This window comes from Populus alba, chromosome 9 (assembly GCF_005239225.2).
Source record: "Populus alba chromosome 9, ASM523922v2, whole genome shotgun sequence".
Lineage (NCBI taxonomy): Eukaryota > Viridiplantae > Streptophyta > Magnoliopsida > Malpighiales > Salicaceae > Populus > Populus alba.
The window spans coordinates 3,015,321-3,041,706 of NC_133292.1; the positions used below are offsets into that span (position 1 = coordinate 3,015,321).

The 26,386-nt window shown below is 33.4% G+C and overlaps 2 protein-coding genes across 2 annotated transcripts; one reads left to right on the forward strand and one right to left on the reverse strand.

Moving 5' to 3' along the window:
- Positions 1 to 6,655: 6,655 nt before the first annotated feature.
- Positions 6,656 to 13,759, reverse strand: LOC118053851 (probable peptide/nitrate transporter At3g43790). Its single transcript, XM_035065246.2, has 17 exons — positions 13,386 to 13,759; positions 12,541 to 12,581; positions 12,254 to 12,314; positions 12,039 to 12,141; positions 11,815 to 11,917; positions 11,609 to 11,662; positions 11,463 to 11,525; positions 10,503 to 10,552; positions 10,316 to 10,391; positions 9,564 to 9,776; positions 8,902 to 8,989; positions 8,459 to 8,544; positions 8,268 to 8,375; positions 8,013 to 8,057; positions 7,801 to 7,889; positions 7,581 to 7,624; positions 6,656 to 7,059 (listed from the first exon to the last, which is right to left on the reverse strand). The coding sequence occupies exons 1-17, from the start codon at positions 13,537 to 13,539 to the stop codon at positions 6,968 to 6,970; spliced, it is 1,470 nt and encodes a 489-aa protein (XP_034921137.1). The 5' UTR covers positions 13,540 to 13,759; the 3' UTR covers positions 6,656 to 6,967.
- A 164-nt stretch (positions 13,760 to 13,923) lies between these two features.
- LOC118053794 (uncharacterized) lies at positions 13,924 to 14,936 on the forward strand. The gene is made up of 3 exons (XM_035065170.2): positions 13,924 to 14,154; positions 14,294 to 14,392; positions 14,510 to 14,936. The coding sequence occupies exons 1-3, from the start codon at positions 13,981 to 13,983 to the stop codon at positions 14,819 to 14,821; spliced, it is 585 nt and encodes a 194-aa protein (XP_034921061.2). The 5' UTR covers positions 13,924 to 13,980; the 3' UTR covers positions 14,822 to 14,936.
- The last annotated feature ends 11,450 nt before the right edge of the window (positions 14,937 to 26,386 follow it).

Consider the following 26,386-nt stretch of genomic DNA (forward strand, 5'->3'; position numbering starts at 1 on the left):
TTATTTTTATAATTGTTATTTGCTTTTTTCTTATCATTTTTTTTATTGAAAATTTTTATCTATTAGATTTGGTCCTCATTCTTTTGATTGTTATTTATTTTATTTGAAATAATTTATGAAATGTTGATTATTATTATTTTAATTTCTTCATCTTTTATTTTTTTAAATTTTTTAGATTTGATCTCTATTATGTTGATTATGAAATTATAATTTTTTTTTTCAATTTCATTCTCATTCAACATTTTAATTTGTAAGATTTGTTTCTTATTATTTTAATAAACTTGAGAAAAATAAAATGTTAATAAGTTATTTTCTAGCTCATTTTTCATGACATAACCAAACACTGGAAAATGTTTTCCAGCTTATTTTCCATTACACTACCAAACATCGGAAAATACTTTCTCGGAATTCACGTTCTCGGAATTTACTTTCCAAAAGGAAACTACTTTCCAGCAAACAAACAGGGCCATAGTAGAAGTTTTATTTCGGTCTTTCATGAAAATATTACCAAATACACTTGAAGAATTGAATATGCATTGTTAATATAAGGTCTGGATCAAGAATTGGATGTGGAAAGTGATTTTTTTTTTTAAAAAAAAATTATCATCAAATATTTTTGGTCAAAACTAGTATATTTGTCCATACTTTATTGCAAGTCAAATTATTTTTTTTATACTTAAAAAATATTGAATATAAAAATTATTTTGACAATAGCATTAAATTCAATAAAGTAATTTGATATTGAAACCTACTCATTGTCTAACTCGAATTTTAAATTACATCGCATGGGAGCTGATCCAAAATGAATTATTCAATTTAATAGGTCTAATGACAACTTGAATAACTGGTAAAAACATAGCATAACTTTTAAAAAAAACTTTAAGACGATGATATATATATATATTGAGACAATACTAAATTGGATTGACCTCGGTTACCTTGCGAAAATAGAAAAAAAAAATCATGAATTTCATTTCTCAACTAATCCAATATTGAATAAGAGAGAAATAAAAAAAGAACAATTAGAAAAATTAAAAAATCAGAAACTAAAAAAAACATATTAGGTTTGATGGGTAAATGATTAATACTTAAAAGTGCATGTTTATCAAGGGTTTATATCATCATTTTGCATTTAAAGTATCAATAACTCCTTAACTAAAGCATGTTTTATAATAACAAGTCTAATATTATAAAATGCCTTAATATATGGTAAATATTCATATTAAATGCAGGCTTATCACATAAATTAAAGGATTGATTGATGAGTTCAAGTATGGAAATTGAAAGGACAAAGAGAGGGTCAAATTTAGAAAAGAGATGTTGGTGCAATCCAAACTGGAACACTGTTCGGTAATTGGGTCATATCTCGAGTTCTAGATGTCCAAATGACCTCAAAGTTTTACACAGATTCAGTAAGACATAGGCCTACAACTTTCATCTTTTCATCAAGATCTAAGAAGGCCGTTTTCAAATCCAAATTATAGCAACAACGGAGAAGTCTGAATCTGTCATGCAGCCCGGACACTGTTTAGTGTTTGGCCCATATCTGGAGTTTTAGAAGTCCAAATGACCTCCATTTTTTTCTTCTGGAATGTTGATTCAATTTCCTACAATTTTCATGTTTTCTAGTGGACCTAGTTCTGATGGTAGCATTTTTGTTTTATTCAGACAAGAAGATAAGGATTTTCACCAAGTCAAAAGTTGGCCACCCACTCAACAATTAGTCATCAAATCAATAATTCTGAATTTTGGCCTATAAAAGGAGGCATTTTCCATGTATTTGGGAGCTTGGTTATTTAGATCAAGTTCATGCTCTTTATTTCTCTCTTTATATTTTTTTTTTGTAATTTTTAAGTTTTGCTTTCATTAATATCTTGTTTATGCTTTTCATTTCCTTTCCTTTACTTAGTTAACTTGTATCTTATTTATGTTCTTGTTTTGTTTATTTATGTTTCTCTTCTTCATTATATTTAGCTAAGTTCATTATGTCAATGTAAAAAGGTTACACTAATGGTGTAAGAACAAGTATGGTGTAAACTCAACATGGACCTTAATGTTTAATATTAACATGTCTTATCTTTTTATCTTACTAATTCTTAATACCTTGCTTGTTAAATGGTTAATCTAGATTTGTATTGTATAATACTTGGTACAACAAATGCTTGGCACTCTCATAGTCCAACTGTATAGTATTACCTACACCTGGGCTATGAGAGGAACTTGATTTGTTGTTAACATTAGTTAACATCATGAATTCCTGATAATATTTAAAAGTTTGGTGTATGTAAATAAGATAATTAATATGATCATGTTAATAATTTTTAATGAACTATTAATGACAAATCATCCGATTGAAACCTCCTCCGTGTGTGGTTTTCAAATTGAGTAATAAGAGTTTATATTATACTTGTTTGAAATACCATTGGTGGATCCTCTAACCTTGACATTTGTTTTTATCATTGTTTAATCCTTACATTAATCTTTCATCTCAAAGTTCTCATTAATTTCTTCATCTTTTTCTTCTATTATTATTATTATTATTATTATTACTACTACTACTACTACTACTACTACTATTATATTATTATTTACATTCTGTTTATATTATATAATATACCTCTTTGATGTTTTCATAAACTCGGTATATAGGCTGGAAACCTGTGACTTGATCTTTTAAATCATTCTCATGTATAACAACGCCACGTACTGAGTATTATTATTATTATTATTATTATTATTATTATTATTATTATTATTATTATTATTACTATTACAATTATTGTTATTATTGTTGTTTTGTTGTTGTCTTGTTATTTATAATTTATACAATTAACCTCTTTGTGGTTCGACCCCGGTCTTTCCGGGTTATTTATTACTTCGACACTCCTGCACTTGGGAGAAGACATCAATCTTTTGGTCGTGTCAGTAAACCCACTAAACCCATGAATTGAGTAACCCGAGTCAATATGTCAAACTCGCAAATCAATTAATGGACTTCATTGTGATTAATAACTTGTTTTTTTTTTTTTTTCTAAACTATTGTTTATTTAACTATATGATAACAAAAATAGACAATCGCAAAATCGAGCGTCAAACCAATACTGAGATTTTTTTAAAATTGTGATAACCTCATAGAAATAAAATGAAACATATTATGAAAATTAATTATTAATCAATTTAATATAAAAGAATGAAATTAAAAAAAATGAATTTATAAAAAAAGAAAAAAAAAAAGAGAGAGTTAAACTTGCCATACGCGTCAACGAGCCCAAATTTCTAAACTTTAATAACATATATATTTTTTCAAATTTTTTTTAACTATATAATAAAAAAAATAATCACATAATCGAGTTCAAGTAAAAAAAAAAATTACCCCTTTAAACCCGCAAATAGAGGCAACCAGGGTTATCTTACTAAACTTGCAAACCAGGTTATTGACTCTACAAAGTTTAATAACCTAATTTTTTTTTTATTTAACTATTTTTTTAAAAAATAGATCATACCGTGATGCTGAGATATTTTTCTAATATCAACCTGTTGTTGAGATTTTTTTTTTATACTGCAATAACAATATAAAGACAAAATAAAATAAATTATCTACTCTAAATCCCCGTAAACACATCATATAAGGACTAAGTTAAAAAAAATCAATAATCAAACAAAAAAAGGAGTCAAAATGTAATATATATATATATATATATATATATATATATATATATATATATTATGGATGTTGGGAAATAGTATTTTCCCCACACTTTTTAATTTTATTTATAATATAAAAATAAATTATCTATTCTAAATTTCCATAAACACATCATATAAGGATTAAATTAAAAAAATGAAAAAAAAACCTAACATTATGGATTACTATTATAATTCATAGTGCTAATAATTTTCCTCTGTCCATATAAGTTCAATTGGCTACGAGCAGTGATTTTTTTCTTTTCCATGTAATTTTAATATTAAACTCTATCATTCATTGTACTACTATAACATAATTAGTTATGAAGGGAAAAAATTCTGTGAGTGATAAATAAGTATATAGCTTATAATTGTAGGATATTGTAATTATAATAACTTCCAAATAACCAAGGCAATGAGTTTGTAACACGATTAGTATTTATGCTCTCTTTTCTAAATAAATGTTTAATTCAAATCTCTCCTTTACCAAAAATATATATAGCGTGTGAAATTTATGAGTACTAAAAATAGTTTATTGTGAATTAATAGATTTTATTCTTCATCAAATCAACTAAGAAGACTAAGCTCAAGGGTAAAATGATCTTTTTCATGTGATTTTATTTGTTATTTTTTTTTAATTGGAGGTACAAATATTTTTTTTCTCTTTCTTATAATACATTTATTACCCTAAAAAAAAAAAGATAATTAGTTTCTAAAGGCTTTTTTGAGATTTCACATGAGAACAATAAATTTACTAAATTATTATTGGTGTCATAATTAAAAAATCAAACATGTCATGCGTATAGCCTACACAAGAAAGCACATAAAAGGTTCCACAAAGTTTCAGAAGTGCAAGTAGAGTTATTCAATGGTAAGAAAATTTCTTAGTCATGCTAGTCTATTGCTCATGGCCTCCTCTTTCTCCATGGTTAGTATCAATCCTCATTCTTTTGATTTTTTAATTTGTGTCCTTAGCCCTTTTGTAAGGTTTTTTTTTTTTTCAATTGCATCCTTCAATTTAAATTTATGATTTTTTTAATTTTTAAATTTGGTTCTGATTCTTTTTTTCTTCATTTTTTTTCATACTTATTTTATGAACTTTTAATTATTTTCAATTTCACCCTTTAATAAAAAAAAATTAATATGTTATTTTTTTTTTAGATTTGGTTCTCATTTTCTTTGTGATCTCTTTAATTCTTTTGTGAAATTGGATTATATTTTCAATCTAGTCCTTAAATCTAAAATTATTCATCCTCTAATTTTTTATTTTTTTTTTCAAATTTGATCCTCATTCTTTTAATTATTAATTTTTCTTGTAATTTTTTTTTGTTATTGAATTTTTTTTAGTTTCATCCCTTGACGTTTAATTTATTAATACTCGGGATTTATAGTTTTGGTGCTTCCAATTAAATGACCTGGGTCATGGGTTCATATTTTTTTTTACTTATTTTATTTTTTGATATCATTGCTCAACGTTGAATTTTTTTTTATAAAAAAATAGGCTTCATGGTTTTTTTTATTTTTTTTATAGGGTTATCTCGATCATATGACCTGACCCGTGTATTTGGCAGGTTAACTCATATGAGCTTACACCTTTTTTTTGTCTTTTAATTATTATTTTTTGTGTGATTTTTTTTTTACCCTTCAATAGTTGATCTGTTGAGAATTGACTTTCACGGTTTTTTCACATTTGGTGCTTTATTTTTTAGGCTTTTTTTCTTCTTCTCATAATTCAACACTGTTTTTTTTTTTTTTTTTTAGAATTGAGTTTTGTGATTTATTTTTGTTTTCACTTCTGTAGGATTATTTTGATCTCATAACTTGACTCGTGAGTTTGGTAGGTTAACCTGAGCGGGCTCAAGTCTTTTTTTTTTCTTTCTCCTTTTCTTACAATTGCTATTTTTTATCCTTTTTTATTTTTTTTTGTCTTTCTTCAATATTTGATTTTCTGAAAATTGGGCTTCAAGGTTTTCCCAATTTTATTGCTTCTTATCAAATGACGCAGGTCACGAGTTTAAAGGGTTAAGATAGGTTGACTTTTTTTTTTTTCCTTGTTTTCATCTTTTATTATTAGTTTTTATTATTTAACATTAATTTGTTTTCCTTTCTTTAAAATATGATTGCGCCAAATAATTATTTTTTATATAAAATAATTATCCAACTAGTGGTAGAACACATGTCACAGAAGTAATTTATAATAAAAACAATAACAACTACTACAAGTACCAAAAAAAAAAAAACAAGAAGAAGAAGTTAAAGAAAAGGAACAACCATTTTTTTTTTTCTCTCGGATGCCATGATATCAAGTGATATCTAATTTTTTTAAAGATTAAAAATTAACTATAAACTAAAAGATAAGGGATTTTATTGTAACTTTTATCATAAATTACTATTCATTTGAATAATATTTTTTTATTTTATTTATTTATTTTTTAATCATTTTTTTTTTAATTTTATCTATGAATATTATATTTATATTTTTATTAAGTTATCATACTTTTATGTCACCAATTATAAGTCTGGCAGGTTAACTCGATTTAGTAATTTAACTCGGTTAATTCAGTTTGTTTTTTCATTTTCTTAATTAACATTTTTTAAAAAATATATTTTCAATTTCACCATTTAATATTAAGTTAATTGATAATTAAATTTAATGATTTGTTTTGTTTGCTTTCTATTATGTTATTCCACCATCATGACTTGAGAATAGTGTTCAACGAGTTAACCTGACATAACTCGAGTTGTTTTTTGTATCATTTTTTTAATTGAATTTTTTTTCTAATTTTTAAAAATAAAAAAAATATATTATTTTAATATAATAAATGATGAAATGCAACCACTTGGTTTCTCAACTCTTTCGCAGATGTCGAAACCAGCATTGACAGTGTGAAACTGTCAACAGTTGTGGTTCACTCTCCTAGCTCGTTGCTGGTGATATTTCTAGGGTTTACTCAGAAGATGGAAACAAGAATTAAAACAGGAACTGGACAAATGCACTCTCTACGTCTCCCTCAATTCTGATCCCTAAAATTCACCTGCTCTTCTTGGATTACTTTCTGTTGAAGCATTCCCTGATAATATCTCTACTCTTACATGAAAGGCCACTGCTCTTAGACTTGCATGGTTACAAGCTCAATCCTTGCAATAAAATTACATCAAACAACAATAATTAATCCCTTGCTATGGTTGCAGAGAGTGCAAGTAGATATCTTGTGAATCAATCTTGTGATATTTCACCCAAATCGCACCAGGCATGGAAGGTACAGCAGCGACAAACTGTGCTCTACTCGTGGGGTTGTGCTAGAAATGGCTTGAAAGTCAATAGCAACCCGATGAACTGGACCAAGTTTAGTGCGAAGAAAACCAGTTGATCACCTGCATTTCAACAAACCAAGTATAATTGCTCACCTCTCAAGGAAACAGCAGCCATTTTGTTTTGTTTTTAACAGCTACTCACACCATACAGATCGGTGAATGTCACTGTAGTACCGATCAAGGAGAGTCACATGTTCATAGAAGACTGGCATCATATGTAACCAGGAGGCCCATGAACAGCACCTCACCCCTCATATTGTAAAGCTTAAAAATGCAGAGTTTAGTTTTACTCTGGACCTAGCTCTGAGTTGAATCGGATGCTTAAAACCCACTACAGTAACATACTATGAATATCTCCCTATGCTGGTTAAAAGACTAGGAGATTTGAGTTTTGATGATTTATCAGCTTGGTGCAGAAAGGCTCCCGTTACATGCATGGATTTGATGATATGGTAGTAGCATGCCAGAGGTTAAGAGGTCTTTAGGCAACAGACGGCTAAAGCTTATCCAAAGCATTTCAGAGAAGAAAGGGATGGTTTTTATGGTCGATGAAGTGGAAGATGACAGAGATATGTAAGCACCTGGGAGAAAGGCAGCAACTTGTCGCTTTTGTGCCCAGGAAAAGCTGTCGAATTAATACAAAAAAAGCATACATATGTCATTACCACAGGATATTCAGAAAGCCAAACCCACAACTGTCCCAGTACACACTGGCAATTCTTAAGGTCAAGGAAATGGCCATGCAAGCATATTATTAAATGCAAAACCCAAATCTATAACTAACTGTAACACTACACTTACAGAGCACCACCTCCTGCAGGACCAAATGCTTTGAAAACAGACATTGCAGTCATGGAAATGCCATTAGCTGCCGCTCTCTGACTTTGGGGCTACAGAAACAACATCCAGAGTTTAAGAATGAGCCAGTGAATTATCCAAAAAAAGAAAAAGAACAGAATAATCCAGAGAAAAGGAAGTGAAGCATTGGCCCAAACAAAAGACTTGGAACTTGCCACTGCGTTGTTCTGCAATATGAATAATCCAGTGACAAGAGTCACCTGCACGGTATTGAACAAGTTGGCTTGTAAAATTAGATCAGTTTCACAGTAAAATCAAAACAAACAAGAATATTATTTGTGGGAGAGAAGCAAGAAAGAGAGATAGCTAAAATTTTCCATGCTTGTAATTTTATTGAAACCAAAATTCAGTTGACAATGTTAGGAAAATGCGAAAAATTACACAAGACTTTCCAGGAAAAAGGCACTTACAGATAGAGTATTCCGTAAGATGGATGCAATATTTATTACTAAATGCAGGGTTATTCCTGAGAGCATAGTTATATAAGGATAACTTGCTAGCAGTGGTATTGATACAGCCTGAAAAAGAAAATCATCAATTAATTCTACATTAAAGGGATTAAATAGAATTACCAAAACAAAACAGGCAAATGAAGGTTTACCGCTGAAAGGCGTGTCACCGGAAGAGGTCCAAGTACTCTCTCGATTGGTGGATACAATAGAAGCTGGAACAGTAAGAGACCAAACCCTAAACACACAAGAAAAAATATCAGCAAATGTCTTCAAAGACCCCCTTTGACATAAGAAGCCTATGCAGTATAGCAGCAAGCTGTAAAAATGTGATCAATTAAAGTATCTGTTCCGTCTTTGTTCTATGGTTCTAAGCTACCCTTAAGGAGTGTCCATTACCATTAGCTTAACTCATAAATTTCTAGGAGCTCTATAATTTTGCATCACACTAAGACTAACAGCTATGAGAATAATGCTACTAGCTATGACAGCAGGCTAATCTACAAAATCTTATTATTTATTGCCATTACGAGCTTGAGATGTAGCAGCACATGGTGATAAGACAACCATAAATGATATACATGAGCGTGCTCACCAGAAATTGCTAAAACTTCACCAACATCTTGTGACGAAAAGCTCAGCCCTCCATACTTTTTGTCACTAACTGCCCAAAGTGAGAATATCTGTAGGCAAAATCGAAATGTCAAGTTAAACCACTTGTATAATGATACTATACACAAATAACATATTTTGGAAAAAAGATGTTGATTCCTAGGTTTTCTATGCATAAATCAAAAGAACCATAAAAGCCAGAGAAGTGTTTTAGGAGCCTGTTTAATGGTGTCTAGATGGTAAACTCCTATGTCTCTCCATTGTAGACGATACTTTTCATCTCTTAATCCACGAGGAGCCATAAAGGATGAAGACATAGTTTTGATGGCAAAACTTTAAACTAGTGCTTCAAACCCTTTCTGGTTTTTTCAATGATGTAATAGTAAATATGGTTCAAAATGCAAGGGTGATATGCTTTGTCAATCTATGATAGAGACATGTGAAAGTTAACATGCTTTGTTAAGCTATGATGAAGACACCCAAGCATATGGAGGGACAATAAGTACTTTAAACCAGAGCTTCAAAGCCCTATCAGACTTCCCAGTGATGTCAGGGCTAAAAAGGTTCAAAGAACTAACAACATGTGCATTCATCCAAATTTTCAATATAATAATGCAAAGTTAAACTGAAAGGAAACCAACTTACCTCAACATAAGCTATCTCTTGAAGAGAGAAAACACAATACACAACGATGACAGACATTAAGGGCCAATTCCTCAACAGATTTGCTTTCTGGGATGTTTTTCTTCCCTTGACTGAAACACAATCCTTTTCATCAGATTCCTCTGCAGAAGCTTCCAACACATCACATGAATCGCATCTTTTGTTTACCTTTTTGTCATGCGTGTGCAATGTCTCCTGCATTCACATATATTCTGTTAGGTACTATACCAAGAAACTACACTGCTGCTATCAACATCCATGTGGACATAATGCTTGTACCAAGGTTGTAAAACAGCCAGAAATATAATGCACTGCAGAGAAGATATATATATATATAATTATATATATATATATATATATATATATATATATATAATCAGAGATTGAATGTAAGAGATTATTTTAAAAACATAAACAACCATCTAGATTGAGCAGATAACATCAACAAATACAGCATCATCTTGTTGTTTTTGTCATAAAGATACTACACATTGCAGAACAGGCTTTTTGGCATAAGTGAAGAACAGTGGATATGTCTAGGAAGATTAGAGTATTCGTTTGTAATGATGACAGTGTGGATGAAAACCTTGGTCCTGTATTCGTTTTCTTTCTTTTATTTCAATCAAACAAGACTATTCCAAATGATGTCAAGGGCTGCTACTCGATAGAGCTCGAAAGCACTAAATATCAGTCCAATGATGAAAGATAATGGTCAGGTGCCTATTGAAACTTACAGGAAGCCACCAACAAGCTACCAGAACTCCCACAGCATAAACTGATATTACAAGGCAGGGTAAGAAGTAGGGAAACCTGCAATATGCATGCATACGTCAGAACTAAAAATTAACTTAGCAACAAAGAATAGAATCTTCATGGAATAAAAAAAAAGAAAACAGTAACTGAATAACAAATGTTGATTACCTCCCAAAAATTGAGCTCTCAGCAAATAGATTTGGAAAATTTTCCGCAGGCTGATACCATCAATACATCCCCACAAAATAAGCAAGGAACCTTAAAGAATCTTAAAAGAAAGAAGAAAGAAGGAAGAAGGACACAAGGAAGAAAAATGAATGGTTCCCGGAAACATGATTTCTAACTTTTTTTAGGAATGAAAAAAAAAAAATAGAAATTCAGGAAACAAACTTCTAACATCTAACAAGAAGCATACAGAAAAAAGAATTTGTGATTTTGGGAAGTAACAAACAGGACATGGTCCTTGATAAATTAATGCACTTAACTTATGATAAATCAAACATATGCTGAAGCATTTGATAACACAACTTAGACACACCAAATGATACGACTGTATCTAAATGTTTTTGAAGAAGCAGCATCTGCATCATGTCACTGGCACTGCATCATTAAGATTTAAGAGAGCTCAAAACATTGAGAGACTTTACAGAGTAAGTGTTATTGATGTCTCAATTAATAGCGGAGAGAAGTTCATTATCCACTCATTAAGTAGCCTTCCAGTATATCTTACACCTTCAAATGAGCTAAGTTGAGCTCATAGAGTGGGTATAGAGAATATTATCAACCAAGAAGAGTTCTAATATTTCATGTTTGATGATTTTCCAGTACTTGTGAACTGAAGATAGAACGTTACCACTGCCTGTAGTTAATTTAGAGGCACTGCAAATAATTTGAGAAGAATTACTTAAGCCCTATTTCTCTATCAATCTAAGAATCATTGCAGTGAAACAAATATGCAACTGGTACAATACACAATCACAGAAATTTTCAAACACAACAATAACTTTAGCAGGCACCATTTTAAAATTCTTTTGAATGTGTGTATGATAAAACTATAAAATGTACCCAGGATCCTGCCACTGAAAACCATTCAATTATTCAATATATTTTCACCCAAAATGTCCACACCTGAGCAAGAAAACCTCCAATAGCAGGGCCAATAATCATTCCTATGCCTCGCGATGTACTGACCTGAAATTGGTAGTCCAGTTTAGAATGTTTACTTTAAATGATGCATCCACAACCATAAAATACTGCCAAAGAAATTGTCTTACAACTGATAGAGCCATAGATCGATACTCTTCTCTACAGACTTCGGAAGCATATGCCTAGAGCGCCAATAAGTAAACGTTACAGAGCACAGAAACAGTATAATTAAAACTGTCATAAATCACAAAAACTTTGAGATACATGTTTCTAAGAAATATGTTTTATGTGTCTGAATGTATGTGCAAGAGTTCAGCATTTGCAATGCGAATACCCTAATTGTGCCAAGTAGACTATTGAAACATCCAAGAAGAAATCTAATAGAAACTGCCATCCAGAAGCTTGTACTGAGGCCAAACAGAGCATTGAGCACAACCCTGAGACAAAAATTATTATCAACACAAACACAACAGTTTCAGATGAATAAGATTTGAAAATGCACAAGAGTAGTTTCTTCAATGAGAGAACTCTGAATGGTGAAGTTTTAAAACTGCTTACACTGAAGCGGTCCCTATCAATATAATAGGTTTCCGACCATATCGATCAGCTAACCACCCCCAAAAGAATGATGTTAATGCTCTTCCAATCATAAATGAAGATCCTAGAGGAAAGACGAGTAGGGGAGACCAAACAATTTTTAGCCAGCACTCTCATAATAAACACTAGCTGTACAAAAAAGTATAGTTAAGGCATGAAATAGCAGCAAACATTACCCACAAATCCTGCATAGAAACCAATATCCTCCTCTCTCTCAGCAATATGAAAGTCCCTTATCTGCCAAAAACCCAAAAAAAAAAAAAGGAAGCAAAAAACTGCAGATAATGAAAATGCCTTGAAGCTTTAGGAGGCCACAGCAAAAGGTCCCTTATCATGACATGAATTTGTTTGAAAAGGTGAGTGAGAATTATATTTTGAAAAGGCTAATTCTGTACACCATGAAGATCAATTCAGACGTTACATAAGAGACATAAGCATGAATTTTAACTGATATGTTACATACCATGAAGTAAATGAATGGGAACAGTGAAGATATTGGCAGAGCTGACAAAAAAAGATAGCAGTGTTATAGAGGTTAATTGACAAATATTTGGCCTGGCAACCCCAAGAGATTACCTTAAAAAATAACAAGAACAGAGATTTGGAATAAAGATTTTTAAGAATAGGGATCGCTTAAAAATCCATAATAGACATCGACAGAAGAAATTAATCCCTGTTAACTTCACAGGTCAATATCATCAATCTTAAACTGCATGATAAAGAATTGAGTACACTGCAGAAACAGTAACAGGAAAAGCGAAACCAGTCAAGTCCTAATGGCAATCAACTACAAAAGCAAAAAGCAACCACTATCTCTTGAAAATTTTATTATCAGGAATAGAAAATTGATTAAATTTGCCAATTTGAATTAAGAAATAATCAGAAAGGTATGATCATATACTTGTACAGTTGTACTAGTTCAGGTTCAACTCTTCAAAAGATGAAACCCTGAGAGGCAACATCATGATTCTTTGAGAGTTCATGTTGTTCCCAAGACTTTTTTTTTTTTTTGCTTTTCCTGATTATTTCATTGAATGCATGCCATGTTCCATCTGCCATCTGCCCTCATACCACAAGCCAAGTGATCTAATACTAAATTGTTAAGCACCAATAAACACAAAGCAAAACCCATGTTGATTAAAGATTAAAACGACTAAACTGAGTCCAGAAATGGGAAGAAAACAACTGATTTAAGAGCAACATGGAGCAGAGTGAAGGTGGATATGAAAAACTGAATAAGTAAACAAGAAAGAGTAAAACAATAAACATGTTACAAAGAAATGAAAGAAGGTGCATGGATGGATGCACCTGTGCAGAGAGAGACGATCCAAATATAGGACAAGTTTCTGTAAGGGACACCTCTTTGCTCTTCATTGAGACGATCAATCTCACAACCTGGGCAATTCTCATAGTATTCTCTCGTCGTTTCCAATAAAGCATTTCTATTCTCAGTCCTAGCCATCACTCCAAACTCTATTTCTAGTATTTTAAAGATTTGATGGATGTCTATATATCTTGACCTTTTAAGTCAGATATTATTATCATGGCAGGTTGGGAGTTGGGAGAGAATTTGAAGAGCCATCAGAATTTGCTGACAATTTGAGTTTAAGAAGGGGATGATACACCAAACATCAAGAGCCAAGAGGCTGACTTTTTATTTGGCTACAGTAGATGCTTTTTGTTTGTGTACTTTGTGGAAGTAATCCATGCTCATAGTTTTTAAACCCGGACCGGCCCGGCGGGTCGACCCGGGACCCGGCCGACCCGGGCATGGAACCGGTCCGGGTGGAGGCCAAAACCCGCTTGGGAATTGGCCCGGTCAAACCCGGTCGACCCGGGACCCGGTTGACCCGGCCAAACCCGGGTGAGACCCGGCCACTTTTTTTTTTACTTTCCCTGTCACATGGTGGATGGTCTGGAATCACACGGTGTCTCTGGACACAGTTTACAATTTTGCACCGACGCATGCTTTAGAAGATATCTGGATGCTAGGAACTGGAATGTAGACAAAGCAAAGAAAATGCTGGAAGAAACGATTAAATGGAGATCGACATATAAACCTGAAGAGATTTGCTGGGTAAGTTGGCTTAATTCATGTTAATCTTCATAAAAATCATGGCACCCTACTGGCTCTGTGTGTTTACCCCAGATACCATTGGAACTAGAGCTGAACCATTGAAATTACCCGCGCTTCTGATCGTTGGTTTTATTGTCAGAATGAAGTTGCTGTTGAAGGTGAGACTGGAAAAATATACAGAGCCAATTTTCATGACCGACAAGGAAGGACAGTTCTTATTTTAAGGCCAGGAATGCAGGTATCATGGGCTATTCTTTTTTCTTTTTATTCTCCCTTGGATGGGGGATCTGGATGATTCATACTGCAATTCCTTGTATTTCCAAATCGGAAACTAACACCATAGCAACTGCTGCAGAATACAAAGTCAATAGACAATCAGATGCGGCATCTGACATATCTCATAGAGAATGCTATCCTTAACCTACCAGAGAGTCAAGAACAAATGGCGTGGTTGATAGATTTCACTGGGTTGTCCATAAACAACACTCCACCCATAAAATCAGCTCGTGATACTGTTAATATACTGCAAAACCACTACCCTGAGAGGCTAGCCGTGGCATTTCTTTACAATCCTCCACGAATTTTTGAAGCATTCTGGAAGGTATGTATTCTAACTCCTTTCAACTGTTTTGTTTTCTTGAATGAGTTTTTGAACGCGAACTTATAGAGGGTTAGTTGTTTTTTTTTTATATATATAGATTTTTTTGGGTTGACCCGGGTTAACCCGGGTCAACCCACCTGACCCGTGACCCAGAGGGTTGACTGGGTCAATGACCGGGTTGGGTTTCAAAACTATGGATTAGACGGCTGTCTCTTTTGTCCATTTATTATTATTATTATTATTATTATTATATTAAGATGAATATCCGGAGCAGATTAGATGTACTAGATTAATTTTATAAATTTTAAAATTAATAACAATATAAATTTTTAATTATTTTAAAATTATTAAAATTCAAATTAATAACTTCTAAAAAAAAATAAATAGTACCCTTTTTTTATCCATTTCTTTTCTTCATTGGATGTTGTTTCTCGTGCAACTTATTAATCTCACTCCTCCATGCCCGTTTCACATTGCATTCTCAACAGGGGATCGGATAAATTTTGAAATATTTTTGTTTAAAGTTATTTTTTATATGTTTAAATTGGTTATATTATTTTTATATTAAAAATAATTTTAAAAAAATAAAAAAATATTATTTTAACATATTTTTAAAAAAACTTTCTATTATATTCTCAAATAAACTCTTACTATAAAAATAAAAAAATTATATATTCTTGCTTGACATGATAGTATTTTAGATGCAAGTGGTTTTTGCGGGTTGAATAAAAAAAAATTTAACATAAAAACATGAATGCATGATTATTTTTCATGACAGAAAAAATTATTTGTACCAATAAACACAAAAAAAAAAAATAATCTAACAATAACCAAGAATTAAACTAGAAAGTTGAAAATAGATTTAGATTGGCAGCACAAGCCATGAATCTAGTTATGTTTCATAAATTTTGTTTAGAATTAATTTTTTCATTTAAATAAAAATAAACATTATTGGTGGTTCCATCGCAAAAGTGTATATGGATTGAAAGGTCGAGAGTTGGTCACCTTGCAATGGAGTGGTGTGATTCTATAGAAAAGTAACACAAGCGGAGGAATGGATTGGCACAACAATTTTCTTTCCAGGGATTCCATCGTATTGCAAGAACAACACTGATTTGGTGATAAGAGTTCAGTAAGTCTGCGAGGAAATTGATAGCATATATGTAATACCTGTTAGAGAATAATATAAATTATATATTAAAATATTATCTAATAGCTTAAATCATTAGATTGAAATGATTTTTTAATATGATATCAGACTCTTGATGACCAAGCGATCACGAGTTTGAATCTCACCATCCCCATTTATTTAATAAAAAATAAGCACAAGATAATGTGGGCTTGTGCAAGTTTCAAGCTTGAAGAGCTTTCACTTGAAGAGGTGTTATAGAATAATATAAATTATATTTTGGAATCTTATCTAACAGCTTAAGCTATTAGATTGAGTTGGTTCTTTGACATGATATCAGAGCCTTAATGACCAAGCAGTCACGAGTTCGAATCTCACCATCCCTATTTATTTGATAAAAATTAAGCACGAGGTAATGTGGGTCTATGCAAGTTTCAAGCTTAAAGAGCTTTCACTTGAGGGGGTGTGTAAAGAATAATATAAATTATATCTTCGATCAAATCTTACATAACAGCTTAAATTATTGGGTTGAAATGATTATTTGATACTACCTGGTTTCCTAAGCTTTTCATCAGAATTATAGCTTGAAAAAATCCGAGCTTTGGCAAAACTGTTTTGTGAGGGTTGGGTAAAAAGCATTGCAGACATCCTCCTATCTAGGTTCAAATTACAGGCCTTTGAGGAGACACGATGTATAAGAATGGCAAGAACAGAAGTAGGCTTATATGGGGAGTAAAAAAAATGATTTATCAGTGATTTTTTCATCTACATATCTTTGCAATTCTAAAAGTTTAGTCAAAGTGTGCGAAACAGGAACTCATCTTTGCCAAAATCACAGGAGTGTTATGCAGTAATAGAAAACCAAATAACAGCAGCAGATGGAGTAAAGACCACTGGAAACAAAAACATTATGGAATTGAGGCAAAACCATCAACCATAACTTGTTTAGTTTCATGCATTTGTATTCATAGCCATAGAACAAAATTATCTTTGCGGGCAGCATGGTCAAACAGAAAGCGGAAGAACTGGAAATGGAAAGCGACAAAAGCAGCTAGCACTGTAGGCATAATATGTCTCCAAGGAGCGTGGCGTGACCGCAAAAAGCTTGAGATCTGCATGATAGGACTCGAGTTCGAGCCAGGACTTGTATTTCTTGTAAGAGCAGGATAACCGAGATTTTACTCGCTCACTTAAACCCACAAAGTACGCTTTTTAGAAATGGGGTTTTCTCAAATAAAAAAAACTGTAGGCATAATACGGCATGTGAAGCTCTTAGACATAGAGGAACCAACTCAAGGCAAACAACGTAAGAAAAGAAAAGCAGCAGCTTGAAGACATCTCTTTAAAAATCACAGTAAGCAAGACTAAAATGGTAAATGCTGATATAAACAAAGTTGTCGATGATTAGCATGTGTGTAATGTACATGAGTGAAATGGCCTAAGTCGACAAAGTTATTTTCCCCTTTGACTAAGTTGTCAGGCACCTCCTTATAAGATCTGCTGCCAGAAAAAGGGCAAGTATAAGTTACTGAAGCGTGGACTTAATATTTCCAAGTGAGGGTATACGTGGAGCAGAATAAATCAGCGAACATGGAAGTGAAACATTTTTTAAAGAGAAAGGAAAGGGAGAAACCGACCTAGGGTTTTATCAAACTTGGGTTTTGGCTTTCTGGGTTGTATTTTAAATTTGTTAGAGGCTTTTTTGACCGCTAGATCAAGAGCTAGGCTTTGAAATTACATTATATTCCTATTATTTTCCTGTTTTTGTTTCAGTTCTTTCTAGAATTTGAGTCTTTGTTTTCATCATCAATTTTCTTCGCATCTAGCAATATGGTTTGCAATAATTAGGGTTTCTTGATAAAGAAAAACCTATTGTTCATAAAATTTTTGTTGTTGCATCGGGATATATATATCAGTTTGGGTAAAAAATGGTTCATTTGGTTCGGTTCAACTAAGTTTAAGTAGTTTTAGTTTTTCCTATTTGTTTCTAGCTTCGGTTAGATTATTTCTGTAGCTTAAAGATAATTTTTGTATTAATTTTAGTTTTTCATATCGTTAATTAACTCTAATATTGTGTTTTTGTCTTGTTGTAAAGTATCTTATGAATTGTCATGGATCCTTAAGTGAAACATGAGAGAAATGTAAACATGTGAAGGAATGAGTGAAAAATATATATATTTCTTGTTAACTTACCAATTTCTCATATCTGAAAATATTTGAGTTAAGCAACAACATAACACTATAGAAAAGGGGAAATTACAAATTCTAATTCAATAATAGTTATGATTTGACAATAATATAATCCAACAAATACTAATTCAATAAAATTTATTATTTGATAGTAGTGCAATCCAACAAATTCAAATTTACAAGTTATGATATTTCTATTTCATAATTATTGTTGATAAAATATGAGTTTCAATACTCAAAATCAAGTTGGTGGTGAAGAGAATCCTGACACAAAAGTATTATGCACATAATGGAAACAAAAATCAAGTTATGAATTTTGTTATTCTATTTTATATAGTGATTAAAAATGTAGTAATTGTCCATTGTTCGAATCTAAAATTAATTTTTGAATTTACTTATAATATCCAAGACCTTATTTATTTTTACCTACTATCTAGATCAATTATTTGCAAAACTTTAGAAAATGGATGAATAGATGTTAAAATTGAACAAAAACAAAAGGTTAAATCTATTTGCACACCAAATGGATGATAAGAAATCAAGTTGAAATTATACCAAATCACAATTTTACATTAATTAGCTCTTAAATGCAAACATGTCAAAATAATTTGAGTTTTCTCTAATTTAAGAACTTTAATCACAACATATTTAATATTGCATGTAATTTTTGGACAAAAAAAAAAATCAAGAATTCAAGGTTAAGAAACTTCAAAAGAAGAGAGAGGGTGCACCATAGTTAATAGACCCGATTCGAGGGTTGACCTAGCTAAAAAGCTAGTTTTTGGGTTACATGGGTTGACCTGAATCAACCCGAATCAACCCGAATTTTTTTTTTAAAAAAACTATTTGAAGTTTTAATATTTCAATATGAAAAAATTAAGAAACAATCTATGTAAATATATGCTATACATGTTATAAATAATGAAGTTTAAAAGATTATTTCGAAAGATTTTTTTATCTCATATTGAAAAGATATTATGTTAGTATATTATTCTTTTAAGTTAATGATGTGGAACAATAAATAATAAGAATTAAAGCAAGAAAAGAAAGAAGCTAAAGAAGAGAAGAAAGAGGATTGAAGATTTGCAAAAGTTGCAATATTTTCATTAATCATAAAAAAACCCTAAAACATCCTACTATTGGGCTCGGCCCATCAAATCAAAATAATAAAATAACAATGAGCAGGCCCAAATAGGCTAAATAAATAAAATAACAATGAAATAGGCCCAAATGGGCTTAGTCTCTCAACCAAAGTGTGACAGGCTAGGCCATCCTTCGTCGTCTCCGTTCATATACTCGTGTAATTTGTGGTGTGGACCTGTTGTCCCCACCAACTCTCCCATGGTTAGAGAAACTCGACTCCGTCGAGTGTAGCACTGGCCGACTTTGATAGTATTCCCAAAAATCTAGGTCAAGCTGCTGCAAAGTATCTTCAGTAATCTTAGTGCAGTCTGAGTTAGGTCGACCCAACCAGCGAACTAGAAACCGTTGAACCTCACCATTCCTGTTAAAAACAACTTGTTCATCCAAAATAACATCAATATTATCCTTTTATGCTGATGTCAAGGTGAAAGGGATAAAGGGTTCAATAGGATCATCAGGAGGGGAGTTAAGTGGTATCTCAAATGGGTCATTTGGAATAGGAAGTGGTTTGTGGTATGCAACTAGATCCACATTGTTAAATGTAGAGCTAATGCTAAAATCATGTGGTAAATCAAGAACATAAGCATTTAGACCAACCCGTTGTAGCACTTTGAAAGGCCCAGCACTACGTGCATGCAATTTTCGATTAGCTTCTGAAGGAAACCGTTCAGGTCTAATCTGTATCATAACATAGTCCCCAACATTAAACTCATTATGTCGTCTATGTAAATCAACTTGAAGTTTATATTGCGCATTACTTGCTTGAATTTGTTTAGTGATCTCAATATGCAAATCCTGAATTCTACGTGCAAAAGATTCGGCTGACTTAGACACTCTAGCATGAAGGGACATGGGAAGAAGATCTAAAGGTTTCGTAGGTTTGTAACCATGTACAACTTTAAAGGGAGTTATGCATATTGACCTATTGATAGAGCTATTATAGGCAAACTAGGCTGTAGGAAGAATCAGATCCCAATTTCGATTATGATCACTCACTAGACACCTTAAAAGGTTGCCCAAACTCCTGTTAACCACCTCAGTTTGACCATCAATTTATGGGTGGTAAGCAGTAGAAAACTTTAATTTGGTTCCCACCATATGCCAAAGGGTTTTCCAGAAATAACTTGTAAATCTAACATCCCTATCTGAAACTATGGTTTGGGAAAGGCCATACAACTTGACAATCTCGTCAAAATAGAGTTTTGCAACTCTAGAAGCATCTGTGGTCTTAGTACAAGGAATAAAATTAGCCATCTTAAAAAAAGCGGTCAACAACCACAAAAATAGAATCACGTTTCTTTGTAGTACGTGGAAGCCCAAGCACAAAATTCATACTTACATCTTGCCAAGGGCAAGTAGGAACGGGCAATGGGGTGTAAAAACCAGTATTTTGTTTTCTATGCTTAGCTAGTTGGCAAGTTCGACATTGACCTACCAATTTGGCAACATCTCTTTTCAAACTAGACCAAAAAAATTGGCGTTCCACTTTTTAGATGGTTTTATTCCTCCAAAATGTCCTGAGAGACCTCCAGTATGAATCTCCCATATCAAAAAATCACGCACGGATATTTTCGGGATACAAAGCTTATTATCCCGAAATAAGTATCCATCTTGGAGGTGATAATAACCATTTATAACACGGTGACTCTCATCCTTCAATGTCAAATATATTTCTCCAAATTCTGAGCAAGATTCATACTCCTTTTTAAGCCTTTCAAATCCTGTGACTTCAATACTCATTATAGATAACAACGTTACTCAATGACTCAAAGCATCTGCAGCCGTATTCTCTATTCCAGATTTATGTTTCAAAACAAATGAGTATGCTTGCAAATATTCAACCCAATGACCATGCCTATGATTAAGCTTCTTTTGGGAGTTAAGATAGCGGAGGGCCTCATGATCGGAGTAAAGAACAAACTCTTGTGGTAACAAGTAATGGCGCCAATAGCGCAAGGCCTGAACCATCGCATAAAACTCTTTATCATAAGTTGAATACTTTTGTTTTGCCTCATTAAGTTTCTCACTAAAGTAGGCTACAGGGTGACGTTCCTGACTAAGTACTCCACCTATACCGACTCCTGAAGCATCACATTCAACTTCAAACACTTTAGTAAAATCAGGTAGCCGCATTACTGGAGCCTCTGTCATTTTCTTCTTAACCTCCTCAAATGCCCTATTAGCTCCTTTACTCCACTTAAACTCACCTTGTTTCAAACAATCTGTAATAGGTGACATGATGGTGCTAAATCCCTTAATAAAACGACGATAGAAAGTCGTAAGCCCATGAAAACTACGAACCTCATGAATAGTCTTAGGTTCAGGCCAATCTACTATCGCTTGGATTTTTTAGTGGTTAACAGAGACTCTTTTCCATGACATTATAAACCCTAAAAACACCACTTGATTTGTAAAGAAGGAGCACTTTTTGACATTTGCAATTAAACTTGCCTTTCTTAGGGTGGTACAAACTTGAATAAGATGATTGAAATGTTCTTCCTTGGTTTTGCTATAAATAAGAATATCATCAAAGTATACCACCAATAACTTTCCCATAAATGGCTGAAGCACTTGTGTCATTACTCTCCTAAAAGTGCTTGGTCCATTGGAAAAGCCAAAAGGCATGACTAGCCATTCATATAAATCATCCTTAGTCTTAAATGTTGTTTTCCACTCATCTCCAGGATGGATCCTAATCTGATGATACCCGTTATTCAAGTCAATCTTGAAAAGATTTGGGCTCCTGCCATCATATCTAGCATGTCATCCAATCGAGGAATTGGAAAACGATACTTGATTGTAATCCTATTGATGGCTCGACTGTCGACACACATTCTCCATGACCCATCTTTCTTAGGTGTTAACAGTGCATGTACTGCACAAGGGCTCAAACTCTCTCGTATAAATCCCTTTTGTAACAACTCATATACTTGCCTTTGCAATTTAGCATGTTCACTCAGGTTCATCCTATAGTGAGGCAAGTTTGGTAATATGGCCCCAGGGATAAAATCTATGGCGTGTTGAACATCACGCATAGGGGGCAAAGCATTAAGTAGTTCAGAAGCGAAAACATCTAGAAATTCTTTCAACACCTCTCTTACCTCTTCAGGTGGCTCTTCTAAAAAGTCTTCTACAACCTTCTTAGCTACTACAGCAAACACAACAAACTCCTCATAAATCTCCTTATCAAACTCCCTAGGACTTATTATGTTAAGCCCCCCTTATTTCACTTTATTCTTCTTCGGACTATTATCATTAGGCCTTGGAGGTAATCCAATAAGTTGGATTTTTTTACCATGAAAAGTGAATGAACAAGAATTTGATCGTCCAAAGATTGTAACGTTCAAATCATATAACCAAGGCCTACCTAAAATGACATGCCCTACATCTATGGGAATGACATCACACCAAATTTCATCATGATAGTCAAAAATCTTAATGGGAAAAAGACATCTCTCTTTGACTGCTATAGATGTATCATTAACCCAAGACACACTATAAGGTTTAGGGTGTGGAATAGACTTTAAGCCTCAGCGAGATACACTACCCGATGAAACTGCATTGATACAACTACCACTGTCTATGATGATCTTACACCCTTTATTTCCACATTTAATGTAAGTGTAAAAAATAGCAGTCCTTCTCCAATCCTCAGTTCCTTTAGGTTGTGTTAAAACACATCTAACCACACCTAACCTGGTTGTCTTGATTTGAGTTTATATAGACCTAACACATCCTAGTAAGTTAGACTCATCATCTTCATCATTTAGATCTTGAAAATCATCGGGATTGGGTTCATATACCTTATCATCACAATTATCTTTTTCACCTATATCCTCTTGCCCCATTGATGAACAAAGCCTTATTAGGGCAGCTAGAGGAAATATGACTAAAACCCTGACACTTAAAACACTGAATTCTTGAAGTTCTAAGTGCTTCATGAAAAATACCATTACCCTTGTCTTCTCCAAGTATCTGAGAAATCAAAGGATTGGGTTTATGGGGGTGGGCCACCTAATATGGAATTATTACTACCAGGTTGAGATCTAAAAGGGGTATTATGAGTGTCCTGACGTCTTGTCCACTGGCTTTTTATGATCAAGTCATAATTTTGTACTAGGGTATAAGCTTTATTAAGGGTGGAAACACCCCTAAGCACAACCTCTCTTCTAACTTCATCGTTTAAGCCTTTTCGAAATCTACTTAGGGTCACCACTTTATCCTCCCTAACTGCACACCTCATCCTATACTCGTTAAATTATACCACATATTCATTGGCAGACTTGCCTCCTTGTCTCAAGTTATTCCACTGGTCTAAAAGATTTCCTCTATAAGAACGAGGCAAGTACTTTTCTTCTAACTTAGTCTTCATTTCAACCCAGTCAGTAATAAGGGGTTGACCTCTCCTAATCAAAGACTTTTCTATACTTTCCCAATAGAGCTGAGCGGTTCCACTAAGTTTCATCTTTGCAAATCTTACCTTTTTATTCTCAGATAGATTATATCAGCCAAAGAATTGATCCATATCACGGATCTATCTATCAAAAATTCACAAGTCAAGTTGACCCTTAAAAGTTGGGGCTTCTACCTTGATATGCCTCATGACTTGCTCGTCAGGGTTATCATATTCGTGATGGCCCTGATTGCGGTTGTATTGATGGTTCCTAGGATGAATTGGTCTTTGGCGGTAGTCATTAGAACGCTCATTATCATTAGGGTCATCAAAGTCATTGTGACCTTGGTGTTGGTTATGGCGGCGGTTCCTACGAGGAACTGGTCTTTGAGGATTTTTATGGTTGTCATTTGAATGCTCTCTCTCACTAGATTGTCTTATTTGCAAAGTTTTTATGGACTCCATCCTTCTAGAAAGATTGTTCATTTGATTGGACATGTTGCTCATTTCCGTTCGCATAAGTTGTAATTGTTCTTGAATATCTCTAAGAACATTACTAGAGTTTGGGTCCATGGTAGCTATGACTTTTAGATTGTGTACTAGACGACCACTATGTAAATGCATGCAAAACTAATCTTGAGACTAAGATCACAAAATAACACTTGCAAGTAAAACGCAAAATAAAATTATAGCTAATAATAATAAAAATAAATAAATAAAGAAAGAAAATAATAATTTTTTTTTTATTATCTTGGAAACTAAGTAATGATAGATTAAACTAAGAAAATGCGTATGCAAGCAATGTAAGTCCTCTAAATGCACACAAGTAATCCAAACACAATGTTTCAATTTTCCCACTAATTTAACCAATCTCCACAATTAACTAAGAGGATCAGATCTTCAATGACTCAAAATTAAGGCAATTCAATTTAAAAGTGGGATATGTAATTTAGCTATGGGCTAGCACAAAGAATAATATTAATGCTAAATATTGGTTAACAAGTGTAAAAACATACTAGAATAATGATTTTCAATGGGTAAAAATTCTGACCGTATGATGTGGTAGTGAAGGATTACGTGGCAGCTGACATGGCAGGATATGCTGATGAGGCAGATGATATGGGGGGCACACTGATGTGGCAAGAACTGATGTCGTGGCAGACGACGTGGCAAGAACAACTGACGTGGAAGATGCCACTAATGCTCTGACATGGCGATGATGTGTCTGTGTTAATTATTTACCAGCTTCTGTTTTCTTGCTTCCCTGGCTTTTGTGACCTGTTGCCGCTGCTGTCGTTGATGGCGCATGAAGCGGGGCTTCGTGATTTTGCTTGGGTCTGGCGGTGCAAGGGAAACAGTGGCAGTATTTGTGGTGTCGCTGCTGGACAGGGCTTGTTGATCCATTGTCGCTGATGAACAGTGAGGGCACTGTGGACGGTGGCGTTGCGGCTAGTGCGACTAGTGCTGTTATTGGGGGGTGCTGATGGCATTGATGGTCTGTAACACTAATTTGGAACCGAAGACAAAGAGCTGTTGTAGCTGCGGCGCTGCGAGTTGTTGAAGGAAGTAAATCGACGTGGACTAGTGATCGTTGGCTGTGATCGGCGTTGATGTAGAATGGCCGATCGTTCTGTGGGACTGATGCGCAAGTCTTCTCGGTGGTGTCTGCCGCTATGATTGCCTGAGGCGCTGCTGATTGTGGGACGCCGCTACTGAGGATCGATGATGAACAGTGTCGATGAACAGTTTTTTTTTTAATCAGAACAATACGTTTTTCCCCTTTTCTTTTTTTTCTTTTTTTGTTCTTTTTTTTCCAAATTAATCTAGGGTTAAACATAAACACATAGATCGTTTAATTGGAAAAACAATTAAAAGTCATGCTCTAATACCAAATTTGATGCGAAACAATAAATAATAAGAATTAAAGTAAGAAAGGAAAGAAGTTTTAGAGAAAGAAAGGAGCTAAAGAATAGAAGAAAGGGGATTGGAGATTTGCAAAAGTTGCAATATTTTCATTAATCATCAAAAACCCTAAAACATCCTGCTATTGGGCTCGGCCCATCAAATCAAAATAATAAAATAACAATGAGCAGGCTCAAATGGGCTAAATAAATAAAATAACAATGAAATAGGCCCAAATAGGCTTAGTCTCCCAAACAAAGCGTGACAAGCTGGGCCATCCTACGTCGTCTCCGTCCATATACTCATGTAATCTGTGGTGTTGGCCTGGTGTCCCCACCAGTTAAAGTATTTAAATCACAAAGGTTTTTTTTATTCCACATTGAAAAAACATAAATTTTTTTCTTGTGAACATAAAGTATATATACTAAAGGACTTCAAACCTCACATTGAAAAAATAAAATATTCTTCTAGTATTTATATAGTAAACTTTGAAAATGGTTAATAACCAACTAAAAATATATTATAAAAAGGGGTCTCTGGTTAGAAGAAAAAACTAGATCTCAATTGGGTTTTGCCAAGATGCCTTAGTCACGGGTCAACCTGACAAGTCAATCGGTTTTTATTCATCCTAGTCTTTTGCCTTATCTAGACTGGTCCAACCACCGGGTTGATTGGGTTCTGGATCGACCCACCAAGTCAATCCAGGTTTAATAACTATGGGGTATACCGACTTTGAGAGACCCAAAAAAAAAAAAGATAAAAGAAAAGGATGGAGAGGGAGGTTGCAACTTGCATGAGAGAAGAGGGAAGACTGAAGGTGAGGAGGAATTAGGGGGTTTTTTTATAAAAAAAAGACCTTTCATATTATTTGCAT